At 39.3% G+C, this 12,904-nt stretch overlaps 2 protein-coding genes across 2 annotated transcripts; one reads left to right on the top strand and one right to left on the bottom strand.

Annotated features, from left to right (window-relative positions):
• Window positions 1-6,630: 6,630 nt before the first annotated feature.
• On the bottom strand, window positions 6,631-8,245 carry LOC133731815 (uncharacterized). The gene is made up of 3 exons (XM_062159240.1): window positions 7,214-8,245; window positions 6,884-6,899; window positions 6,631-6,788 (listed from the first exon to the last, which is right to left on the bottom strand). Exons 1-3 carry the CDS (start codon window positions 8,243-8,245, stop codon window positions 6,631-6,633), a joined length of 1,206 nt encoding a protein of 401 aa, XP_062015224.1.
• A 441-nt stretch (window positions 8,246-8,686) lies between these two features.
• LOC133725791 (UPF0481 protein At3g47200-like) lies at window positions 8,687-11,443 on the top strand. Its single transcript, XM_062153173.1, has 2 exons — window positions 8,687-9,020; window positions 9,468-11,443. Exon 2 carries the CDS (start codon window positions 9,535-9,537, stop codon window positions 10,903-10,905), a length of 1,371 nt encoding a protein of 456 aa, XP_062009157.1. The 5' UTR covers window positions 8,687-9,020; window positions 9,468-9,534; the 3' UTR covers window positions 10,906-11,443.
• The last annotated feature ends 1,461 nt before the right edge of the window (window positions 11,444-12,904 follow it).

Genomic DNA, 12,904 nt, shown 5'->3' with positions numbered 1-12,904 from the left:
ATATTACAATAAACCCAAGAAGACCTCCCGAATAATAACAGGAGTCATTATTACTGCAATGTATTCGAACATGCACCATGTAGCAAAGAGTGTCATATTGACTACTCCATTTGCTTTACAAGAATGGTGGCATATCGAAAAGTTAAAGCAATGTCATAAAACCAATAAAGTAGCTTTCCCAATATGCTGACGATCAGAAATAAATCCGCCGACACGACGTTTCATCCTACCACTAGGAGGTTGTGTTTGGCTCCAAAACCTTAGGTTCAAACAGGTTGCACCCATTTCATGATCTGCTCCCTCACTAGGGCAGACAAGGCATACTGAGTATGTAGCCTGGTACTGAGCCCACATAACCTTACTAAGAGTTGGCAGGATTTATTGTAAATAAGATACACCTAAACTTGAAACAGATTAATAAATCTACATAAAACATAATATAATCCCACCAGCAGAGGCCCAAAGAGTGGAGATAGGCCCATGACCCATGCCAAGCCCACAACCCAAGTTGCCCATGTTCGTCAATCTTGCCCAATCTGACCGGCGGCAGTGCAATCATCAAACCACCATGCCGACGAACCTGGACTGTAGGTACAGTATTGCTTTCGTGGAAGCAATCAATCAATCGTCCTCGTTTCGGCCAGATCAAGGCAGGAATTATTGCCAGATCAAGGCAAGTGCCATGACAACCAACCTGGACTGTTGCCAGAAAACCATTGACACCAGATCCAGTAACCATCAACACCTGTTGCCGATTCGTCCTTGATTTCAGGATGTAGCCAGAGCGCCACCTTGATTGACCATTTCGGCCTCCCCCAGGCCTTCTTGACCTTGGCGGTTGCAGACTCTTCCTTGGGCTCGACAGTTGTAGATGGGGATAACAATACCAATGATCGATCTCGTCCCGGCCTGAACTGCCCTGCGGACCTTCACCGGGAGACTGAAACACTAAACCTACCAGTTTGACGACGATGTCCAGAAGACGTGTCGCCGGACAGAACATCGGGACACCAACGGTTCTCTCTTCTTTGAAATTGAAAACTTCACCTCCAAGAAATACGGAGCAAAACGATAAATGTGACGGGATTGGAGTACACCTCATTTCCCCTTATCTATAAAGACTCTAATAAGGTCTTCCCTAATATCCAATTTTTTTTTTAGACTATTTTACCTGCACCTCTTTTGTTACATGGAGAGACAGAAAATGGAAGAGAGAGAAACCACAGGGGACTTCGCCGGATTTCGGTCACCGGCCGCCATCCACTGACTTCTCTAAAAACCTCGCCGGAGGTCCCTAAAGAGGTCATCAAAGATCTCATAGGTTGCCAAAAATATTTATTGCCCCCAATAGACCTCTATTGCCCCCCAATAGAACTTCTGGTCGCTGGAATGGGAACTAATCTCCCTAAATTTAGACAAATAAAATTTTGATTAAAGAATAAAAAAACGAGGAGATTACATCAATTCAAAATGTCTATTGCCCCCCAATAGAACTTTCGGTCGCCGAAATGGGAACTAATCTCCCTAAATTAGACAGATAAAACTTTGATTAAAGAAAAAACGAGGAGATTACAACAATTCAAAACATCTATTGTCCCCAAATAGACGTCTATTGTCCTTTAATAGACCCTTAACAGACCTCTATTGCCCCAATAGAACCCTTTTTTTTTTTTTTCATTTTTCTTTCCTTCTGGGCCTTCTGCCCCCATTTTACCTAAAAAAAAAAACAAATGAAAGAAAGAAATTGATTTAGGCACCCAGAGAAAAGCTCCAGGCACCAAATCATCATTCTCTTGAGATGGCAAAATCTCAATTGTTTGAACTCCAACTAAAATTGAAAACTAAGAGTACCAATATGTAGAACTCGATCGTCCTCAAAATGCTGGAGTTGCCCGGAAAATACCGAAGAACTCACAAAGCTTTCTGACTTCATTTCTCAATCACCTATCATTGTTTGGACAAGGGAAGAGCACAGAAAGATTGCTGACCTCGAGACAAAGCTGCCGACACTGGTGAGACGCCGTGAAGTGGCCGGAATCGGAAACCAGTTGGCGGACACAGAAAGCTTTTGGGGTTGCTCCTGCCGCCACCGCCGGTCGTTTGGAGCGGAGTAGATGGATGTAGTCCGTGTAATCGTTTTATGGTTTAAATTAAGGATTACGGTCGATCGACGACGACATGACGACGTTCAATTAGAGAGCTCGACGACAGCGTTTGGAGAGCCCGAGGTCGTACTCAACGCAGCCAGAGGGAGCCGGCCATGTCGGCGGTGAAACTTTCTCCGGCCACGATCTGTGGGTACGCGAGAGAGAGAGAAATTGATGGCATGGATGTGATTCATTAATTAGATAGAGGGCAAAGTTGTCATTTTAGTTGAAATTGGGTAAATGAGAATAAAAATTTGTTGCTGGGATAAGTGGAATAATTTTTGAAATACCCTGAAAATTCCTTATTAATTTCTTGAAATTTCTAGGAATTAATAAAGTGTTCATTAGTACAATTTCGTGGTTCGAGGGTGGAGCAAAAGTGTTTTGGAAGAATAATTACTCGAAACGTTTTATTTTCGAGGGGTCAAAGATTGACTTTTTATTCGTTGAGTTTCTTCAAAAACTTCCTTCACAAAAGTTGTAGCACGCGTTGATACGAGTTTGTGGACATGCAGAACTCGAAACTCAGAGTTCGTATGAAGAAGTTATGGCCATCGGAAAAAGTTTTCATTTTGTATAAAGGACAAAACTTCAGAAAATTGCAAAAAAGCCCAAGTTTCCAAAATTGGAAACCCGAGCTCTCTTCTCTCTCCTCCCACAGGAAATCGCCAGTTTGCTTCTTCCGATGATATATCCGTCGTCCGGCCACCTCAGGCCTCACCACTGGTCGCAATCACTTTGCCTTTTCCTCCTCCGTCGATCTAGGGTAGGATCGTCACCCATCTTGGCCCCTAGGCGGCGCAACAAGGAGAATCTGATCCTAGCTGTAGTTTCCGGTCAACGCCGATATCTCCACCGTCTGGCCACCGTTGGTTGCGCCATCAATCATTTCTTGAAGCCCTGAAGATGCTGATCATGCTCCCCAAGTGGCTTTAACCAATTTGAATCGTGGAGGAAGAATCGAAGCAAATCGGAAAACAGACATTTTTCGATTTCTTGAGCTTTCGAGGTAATTTCCGGCCAATTGGCTTTGATTCAAATTTTGTGCTAGTTGTGAAAGTTGTTATACATGTTGAGATGAAGATTTTGGCATAGGTCTCTCCACCCAATTTGGCGGTGCGTCCGACCGAGTTTTTAGGTTATGTTTTCATGGTTGTCACCTGCTTGTCGATACGAGCTTGTCGATATATCATGAGGTTATATTGTGATAAATTGAAGCATGCTAGATTTACATGATTTCAGTTTTCTCGGTTTACGATCCATGAAGATTTGATCTTTGGATCGTCTTATAATTTTGAGAAATTGATCCTAGAAGTATTCAAAGACCTTGGGAGGTCACGGAGGAAGTTTTGTCTCAATTGACAAAATTTTTGGTTTTGGGTTTAGATGTTCGGTTCGAATTGCAATCACTTCTATTTTGAATCGTGTATTAAGTTGAGATTGTATATGATTAGGTGCTTGACGAAGTTGTCTTGGGCGGATATTTTATCTCGGCTGTAAGAGAAGATGCAACTGGATTTAGAGTTGAGTAAATCTCACGTGGTTCATTTATGAACAGAGCTACCTTATTGTTCGGTTTAATCACTAAATTGTGAAATTGTTTTATGGAAATAAAGATTTGTTTTAAATTATATGAACTTGTTCAGCTACGGTTCATAGGTAAGTAAAATGATATTTTAAGTATAAAAATGATTTTCTTGAGTTTTCAATTGTGAACTATAGTTGGTATTAGTGACATTCATGAGTGGATGACTACGTGTGTGTGTGTATATATATTTACGTGAAATATATATCTTGGTGGTGTGACATTATGAGAAGTATAATAATTGCGGTTTTATTCTGGTTATGGCTTTGAGCATTACTCTTTGCAGAAATACAATATATCATGTAATTGTTGATTTTATTGTGTTGAAGAGTATCTTGAGTTGAGTGTAACATTTTGAGTCATGTGAGACTTTTTAAATGTTTTCGGTCGGAGGACCTATTGTCACAATGGTGATTGAGTTGAATGTAACATTTTGAGTCATGTGAGACTTTTTAAATGTTTTAGTCTGAGGACGTTTTGTCACATTGGTGATGGAGGCAAGGAAATGGGGAACCACGCCTTTGGTTGGGTGAGTGGTTACGATCAGTTAGAGCTCTAGTTTGTCTACCAATGTATTGCTTGAGGGATAACTTTGAGTTATCGTGCTCATGAGTACAATGTATTTCTTGGGGGGATAACTTTGTGTTATCGTGCTCATGAGTACATGCTTTTAAAAGAGAGTTTCGGGTATTTCTTTCTTTTATTGTCTATGAGGGACTTGGATTCTTACTAATTTGTGGAGTTGATTTTGGTTGCTTTAATTTACTCTTGAGTTGAGAAATTGTTAAGCATGTGTTGTTTGAGAAATTTTAATGGAGTTCAAAGGGTGGTTTCTTGGCTTTAGTGTGAATTGTTTGATTTCCTTATTTAATTCATTTTTCATTTTATTGTTTGATTTTAATGTAATCTCCTGAACTAAACTATATGCAGGGATTACTATAATTTCTATTTATTGATTTTAATGTGATCTCCTAAATTAATTTTCTATGTAGGGATTACTGATTTATTTAGTTTAATTGAGAAATGTTTTCTGTCGTGAGGAAAGAAAAATAAATTCTTGGATTTGTAGGTGAGATTTCAATTGATGTGGTTTGTCATGGTGGTGACACGTGTTTCTTTAAAAAGAAAAGGATTTAATGTTGAAATTAATCATTATGTTGATTTGTTGTCCTTGAGTCGAAAATGAGAGTTTGTGGTTATTTTGGTTTACTCATACAAGCTTGCAAAAGCTTACTAGGTTTGTTGTTTCAACTTGGTGCACTATTCCATGATGTACGGGTTATTGTGCAGGTTAGAATATCAAGTAACCGTCGTCGAAGCTGAGGTGTACTTTCTGTAGCGTGGACTTAGAAGGGTACTCTTAGTTTTAATCATTCATTGTGTAGTGAGAGTGGTGGCTATGTTTACATATTAAATTGTTGTTCAGTTTAATTTGTAAACTCTCTGTGATGTAATATGTGACTCTAAAGAACGAGTCGGTATTGACATTCGTGAGCTTGGTTTGTTTTGTTGCTTAGTTTAAATGAAATTTCTTTTCTAAGTGTTTTCTTGTGCTTGTTGAGTTATCGCGTTTCGGATTTTGAATATTTTTATCTAAAATTCGGGGCGTGATATTTTTGCTTATTTTGGTGCTTTGGGTCAAGGACCCTTTTTTTTATAATACAAAAAAATGAATTTATTGATAGTCCGATAAGATTTTTTTCTTCTTGAGTAGAAACTATAACTTTATTATCAATGTGGTAACATTATAAATACACTTTCCATGAAGTGGCTCGTAAATATAATTCCCTCACACATAGTGTAACACACTTATATACGTCTGGCCGCTCAAAAATACAAAGAAAAGTAAAAGTACCATAGTACATAACAAAAACATAAAGTCAAAGTCCTCATACATACTCTAATTTATATGTGTGACCATCATAACTACATCAAAATTAGAGTCTGCCGCAAGGCAGCACTCAATACCCTAATTATGGATTTTTTGCTATTAGGGAGCAAGTGCTTCCTAGCAAAATGGGTCATTCTATTAACACAAAAGTAAACTGATTCCGGCCCAGCATCCACAAGTCCATAATCCAACATAGCTGCCAAAGTTCCAAACCATACCAAAGTCCAAATCTAGGCCCAGGCCCGGCCCAAAAGCTGACTAAGCTCGTAGCTAAGAGCATCTCCAATTGAAATGTGTTTTGGCTTGTGTCAAATTTAAGTTTGACATATTACATGGCAAAATTGACTTCTTGTTTTAAATTTGACATTTGACTAATCTTAGCTCCAACTAATAAGTGGTGTGCAGTGAATTGAAATTGGGAAATAAAGGGGTCAAATTTGACATATAAACGGAGGTGTCTTTTGCCATGTATGAATTTTAATATGTCCAAAGTAGTTGTTGAACTTACCATGTGACAAAAGACATATTCATTGGAGATGCTCTAAGGGAACGTCATAGGATCTGCTCCATTAAAACCATTGTCTTGGCGGCAATGTCGCCAACGTTGACCATTTGGATTTTCGGGGCTAGGTTGAAGAGAGAGAGAAACAAGAGAGTCTGAATCAGAGATTAATAGGTGGGGAAAGGGAAGAGAAGATTAAGGGGAGAGGAGATGACAGTGAGAGAGGTTGAGAGAGTGAGGTAAAGAGTAGATCGAATTGAAGTAGGTTCTAGCCTTGACGGCTCGGGTTTTAGTCGAGAGAGGGAGGCTCTCTCATCCGGTATTAGACTTGGCTTGTTAAACCAACAGCAAACTTTGGTCCAAAACAAACAGTAAATGATTAATTTGAATTTCCCATTATTCAAGTGGGAGCTGAGCCTACAAATAGATAGACAGGAGGTTGTGAATCCGATCCAGGCAAAGATTGCCAGGCTGCAAGAACAGCAATTAAGCACTCCATCACATTTCAATTATCAAAGTAAGAGTGTGTGTTTTGAAGTGCTTTGTCCATCTGCCCTACTTGAGCATAACCAGTAAATGTAGTAGTCCAAAAAATAACATCCTTGTTAATCAATTTTCTGGAAAGAGATAGAGCTTCAGCCATTCTGTCACACTGAACATAGCCTGCAACCATTGCATTCAAAGCACCCACATTTATACTTTCTAAATGAAATGATGAAAGAGTGGAAGTTATACAGCAAGCATAACAAAATATGTACTCTTTTCAGCAACTCCCTACAAGAAGAGACGATGAAACTTCATAGACCCATAAAAACTCATAATTAATAATCAGGAAGACACAAATAATTAAAAGCTAGCTACCAAGGATTTGGTGTGAACCAAAGAGGCTCCGTTACTCCTTTATGCAACTGTTCCTTATTATTAAAATTCAAAGGTTTGATGCTCTTATTTGTCAAGGAAAACACCCCAGATTCGCATGTTTCATACCAATCAAAAACAAAATAGATAGAGTTTCTTTCAAAGGCTTGATCATGTGAAACACTGCCAGAAGAGATGAATTTGTTGTTAATCCCGCCCGTAAACAATACCTGATCGCCAAGGTCCACAATCTCTACCCACTGAGGACCAGTAGTAGCATTATTCTCCAACTTCAACACCTGAAATCCTATGGTCTCACCACTTAAAAAGTCACGCTTATGCAAAATCAGAAACAAGTCATTTGATTCAGAACCTTTTGCTAGGTAACAGAACTGATAGTAGTATCTGTTTTCAACTTCAGACCAAAAAGAAGAGTATCTGCATTGGACTATTCTCTCGACATTGGGGTGAAGAGTAATAAACTTTTCAGTGGTGTAGGTATGAAATCCGCCACCATTGGAATCTAATTGGATGTCAAACAACATTAAAAACTCTAATGGGTGTCTACCTACCGCATATAATTTCCCATCAACTATTTCTATATCTCCAAGTTCTAGATCCGCATTGGCCTCAACGAAGGTCCATGATTTATCAGCGGGCGCACAAAAAGCCAAACCACCTTCTTTTTCAAAGTGAATGCAAGACACATAACACCGCCGCCGCTGCAACATTGTTTTTGTTGGTACTGAAGAGGCTACTGCTTTCATTCCGCAGAAGTAATTAGGTGCGGAATGTGATGGGAGCATAATTCTAGCTCCTGATACAGGGTTCAAGAGGAAGAACTGATGAAATACTGATGCATGTCCAGTTCCTTCGATTATCAGCCAACCCTCGATTGATCCAACACAATCCGAGCAGTAATGTGTGCGCCATTTCTTTGGTTCGTAAATTTTCCGATCACTCACAAAGCAGTCATCTTTGATGTAGAATGAGTGATGGGAACCGATCAAAAGCCATGGGAGTTGATTAGCAGGAAGACAACGCTTGCTGTCAATTGCGGCTCGCCAAGAACGGCACACGTCACGGCAACTCAAATAATCTGACACGAGCAGTCGTTGTAGAATCAATTGCATCACTTCTTCTGGGAGTTTCTTAGACCACCTGTCCTCATGAACAGTGAAGATCGTTTTGAGCCAGCGGCGAATAAAATCAAGACACCATAACAACTTCCTTGATAGGCTTCTTAGATTGAGGATCTTCATGCTAATTTGCTTGCTTGAACAAGAGTCTTCACCCTATTATTCGTATTGAGAAGAGTCCCAAGGTCTTGTCTTTTTTGATGGAGTAATAAGGCATTAGGAGACTATTATTTGTTTTATTATGATAAACTAAAAAGATAATGATCACTAAGTTAGAACAGTTTGGACTTTACCTCTATATAAAGCTTGGGTCCCTGCACTCCCTAAACACCCGTAATACAGTTCCTTTTTGTTGGATTGGGTCTCCTATTACAATCTGAATTTCATATTAACATAATAATTATATAATACGGTATATATTGTACTGTCTCATCAAATTATGACGATAGGACAGTGAGTCATTTGCGTTAAAATATTTATTTACTTATTTAACTGCTTCGTCAATTGGCCCTAATCCACTGACAGAGACATCTGAATTGTGAAAGCACAGAAACATGAACGATACCAAGTAACTAATAAAACAAACTCGCTAGAAGGGTGAAGAAGAAGATTAATCATAAGAGGGGAAAGTGAGATAACTGAAGAAGGTTAGGTGCGAATGATGGTTTTGAATTCTGTAAGCAACTGATTTGTGTGGACACAGTTCACAAAGCAAAGCTATGGCATGGAGACTTAACTAGCCCTGGCCAAAACAGCAAATAATTCATTTTCTCGCACTATTAGAGTGGGATGATGTCTAGCAGATAGATAAGGTCTTAAATCATCCGATCCCAGCAAAGAGCTAGGCTGCAAGGAGATCAAGCACTCACTTCATCACAGTTCCAGCATCAATTCCAAGGTAAGAAAAAGCATTAGCACAAATATTTATTCTTAGACCTCTGTTTCTTTGTCGATTACATTTGCAAGCTCTGAAATATGTCATTAGTATAAAGACAAGATGACGAGATTGTAAATCTACTATTTGAGCTAAAATCAGATTCTATTAAATAACAAAAACAACAGTGAAGAAGGTACAGATAGGGGGGTGTGGGGCATGAAAAGAGATTGTAAATCTTTTACACAACTGGAAACAAGAAAAGAGATCCTAAATTCCTAACCTTGTACCAAAATAAAAAAACTGACTACATCTTCTTCTTTCTTTCCTTTTTTTGTTCTTTTTATTTTTTATTTTTAACATAACAAAAGAATATTGACTTTGGAGTGTAATTTTGCGACTGTCAGTTGATCACAGCATCGATCCTAAATACATGTGTGTATGATTCCAATTAATGTTGAAATTTGATAGGAACGTACAATATCAAGTGCACAGCTTTCGACCACGTACGTACCTTGAAGTCAGAAGCAGTTGCAGGATGACAGAGAGCAATGTGCATGAGCACTACTTGATCGAAATTAAAGAAGAGGAAGAGAGTGTGATAGCAGCAAACAATGTGAAAAACCAAACTTCGAGTGGAAATCAAAATGAGGAGAGTGTCAAGATAGCATCCTCCATTAGAAGAAAGCTACTTAGCAAAGCACCATCACCACCTAGTACTTGCATATACAGAGTCCCTGATGCACTAAAGAAGCTTCACGAAAATGATTTTGTTCCTAGTTTAGTTTCAATTGGACCATTTCACCATGGCACAAAGAATCTGCAAGCCATGGAAGAATTTAAGCTTTGGTACTTGCACCAGCTCCTTGATCGAAAACCCAATCCTGAGACCAAATTGGAGCACATTGTTGAAAAAATCAGAAGCATGGAAGACTATTGTCGTGAATGCTATAACGAAAAACTTGATCATCTGAGCAGTGAAGCATTTGTAGAAATGATGGTGGTTGACGGTTGCTTTATTCTTGAATACTACCGCAAAAGAATAGGAGAAGTGCCTGCAGATGCGGATGATCCACTGTTCAATATTAGTTTAGCAATGTTGCCAACACTTACAAGTGACTTGGTTATGCTAGAAAACCAGCTGCCTTGGAGAGTTCTTGACTGTTTATTCCAACTCACAAAAGTACCTAATGGAATGTACAAGTCACTATCTGAGCTTACTCGCAGTTGTCTCCCAATTTGGGGGACCGTGTCTGACGATCATCTAGAGCAGACATTGGAAAGCAGACATTTACTTGACAATGTCAGGATCCTTTCTGCTGAATTAGACAAGAAAGAGGAGATTATGCCATTTTGGGACTCTATGCCCTCTGCATCGCAACTTCAGCAAATTGGAGTCATATTTCAACCCAAAAGAAATAACATCAACATAAACATAACCTTCCTCGAGGGAGTGATGGAGATTGCACCAATAACCATCCAGGGTGATAATCCTGTCTTTAGAAACCTCATCGCCTTGGAACAGTGTGAATCAGGGCCCCATAAGTATCAAATTAGCACTTATGCCAGGGCATTGGGTGACCTTATTAAATCTAGTAAAGATGTGGAGTTTCTCATGGAGAAAGAGATTATTCATACCAGTATAAACAAGGAAGACATAGCCGGTTTCTTCAACGACATTTGCAATGGTTTTGCAACTTCCTCCTGCTGCAAGTCTTTTTGGCAAGTTTCCTTGACAGTGAGACAGTATTATAAACAACATTGGCTACAAAGATTGATAGTATACATCAAACATAACTACTTGTACAATCCCTCATCAATATGGTCAGTTTCTAATGCAATTGTCCTTATTATATTTCTTACGGTCCTGCAAACCATATATTCGGTCCTCTCTTACTACAAGTCATAGCCCTTCCGGTGAGCATATCTGGTTTTCTCAATGTTATTCTTGCAAGGTTCAGAAAATTGTTGTTATGCATGTTCTCTGTAAATGATAACTACGAACTTCACAATTTATGCTGTAATCTGTTGTTGTTGAAATAAACTAAGGCCGTGAGTGTGTGCATGGCCTGGAATTTGAGTGATAGTAATTTCATTTATTAATGGAGTATGCAGTATACCTTGTAATTGTTTGCCTCTGTTTCCCACCTCTATTTAATTGGATAAATGTCAGCAAGTTCAATTAGGACGAGTGTGGTTTTATAGCTTTTGTGGAATTGTGTTTCTGCTAATCATTTCGTGATCAAAACGAAGGAGTGTTGTTTCATTATGGCCAAAGTTGCTGGCTTTACCTCTAGCAGAATTGCTTTCTCAATTTAAGGTTTGGCTTGGGAATTATGTTAATTCTGGTAAGCTAGTATGTAAAAGGACTACATTCATAGAGAAAACGATGTCAATTAAGTTTCCACTTAATGCAGCAATGTACCTTGTATTCCAGATCACACACCTTCAAGTATAGCAAGTTACCATCACAGGCCCGGCCAAGATAAAAGGTCACTTTCCGGCGTGTTAACAAAAAGCCCTTTACCATCCTCCACCTTATGGTTCTGCAGGCACCCTGAAATCGTAGTGTGCCAAAAAACCAAGGTTTCTGTTAGACATATTATCGAACAGCTGGCGTGCATTACTGACTACGAAGAAAATTACACTGAGGTTTCGGTTTCGGTTTGGTTTTCGATATGGAGAATTGTGAGGCTGGCTAGAGTACTAATCACTATGTTCAGATATATGGCCTGGGAGTTGCTTTGGCATCACAACAAGCCTTTACACATATTGCTGAGAACAAACCCAATCACCCAAGTTTCCATAATAACACATGCACGCAGTCTCAATTCTGCAAGGTGAATCAGATCAACCGGTAACTTACAACAAGCAGATAAAATGAAGAAAGCAGAAAAACTGAAATAGTAACCAACAAATGGCCAGCAAGAAAAGTATAGTAACCGAGCCTTCCTCTATATCCTAATTATGAGCTAGCTACCAAAAATTTGGTGTGAACCAAACAGTACGATCCATTCCCATATGCAAATGATCCTTGGGACTATTCAAAGGTATGATGCTCCTATTTGTCAAGGAAAACACCCCACATTCGTATGTTTTGGACGAATCGAAAATAAAATAAATTGAGTTTTTTTTCAAGTGTTTTATCATGAAAAGTACTACGTACCGAGAGAGATAAATTTGTTGTTGAGCCCACTGATAAATAATACTTGATCACCGAGGTCAACAATCTCTACCCACTGAGGACCAGTCGTAACATTATACTCCAACTTCAACACTTGAAATCCTCTGGTCGTGTAACGATGATGCTTATGCAAAATCATAAACAACTCATTTGATTCAGAACCTTTTGCTAGGTAACAAATCCGATGGTAGACTCTGTCTTCAACTACGCTCTCAAAGTTGGGGTGATGAGTAACCAACCTTTGCGCTGTGCAGGTATGAATTCCGCAGCCATTGGTATCTAATTCAATGTCAAACACCATTAAAAACTCTAATGCACTATTTCTATATCCCGAAATCCTAGAGCCATATCATCCCACTCCGCCGCCTCGGCCTCAATGGAGGTCCATGATTTATCACCGGGGGCACAAAAAGCCAACTGACCTTGTTTTTCAACGTCAAGGCAAGAGACAAGGCAAGACACATAACACAGCCGCCGCGGCTGCTGCAACCTTGTTTCCGTTGGTATTGAAGAGGCTACTGCTTTTATTTGATAGATTTTACCTGCGGAATGTGATGGGAGCATAATTTGAGCTCCTAATACGGGGTTCAAGAGGAAGAAGTGATAAACTGATTCATATTTAGAAGACATGATCAGCCAACCCTCAATTGATCCAACACAACGCGGCCAGTAAATTGTGCAATCCTTTCTGGATTTGTAAAGCTTTCGATCACTTCCGAGGCAG

The sequence above is a fragment of the Rosa rugosa genome, chromosome 1, assembly GCF_958449725.1.
Source record: "Rosa rugosa chromosome 1, drRosRugo1.1, whole genome shotgun sequence".
Classification (NCBI taxonomy): domain Eukaryota; kingdom Viridiplantae; phylum Streptophyta; class Magnoliopsida; order Rosales; family Rosaceae; genus Rosa; species Rosa rugosa.
Note: the sequence above shows the minus strand (reverse complement) of the source record. Positions and strands in the feature narration are given on the sequence as shown.

Bases quoted from the DNA above. Each gene is read 5' to 3' on its own strand.
- LOC133731815 (XM_062159240.1), bottom strand. From the start codon at position 8,245: ATGAAGATCCTCAATCTAAGAAGCCTATCAAGGAAGTTGTTATGGTGT.
- LOC133725791 (XM_062153173.1), top strand. From the start codon at position 9,535: ATGACAGAGAGCAATGTGCATGAGCACTACTTGATCGAAATTAAAGAA.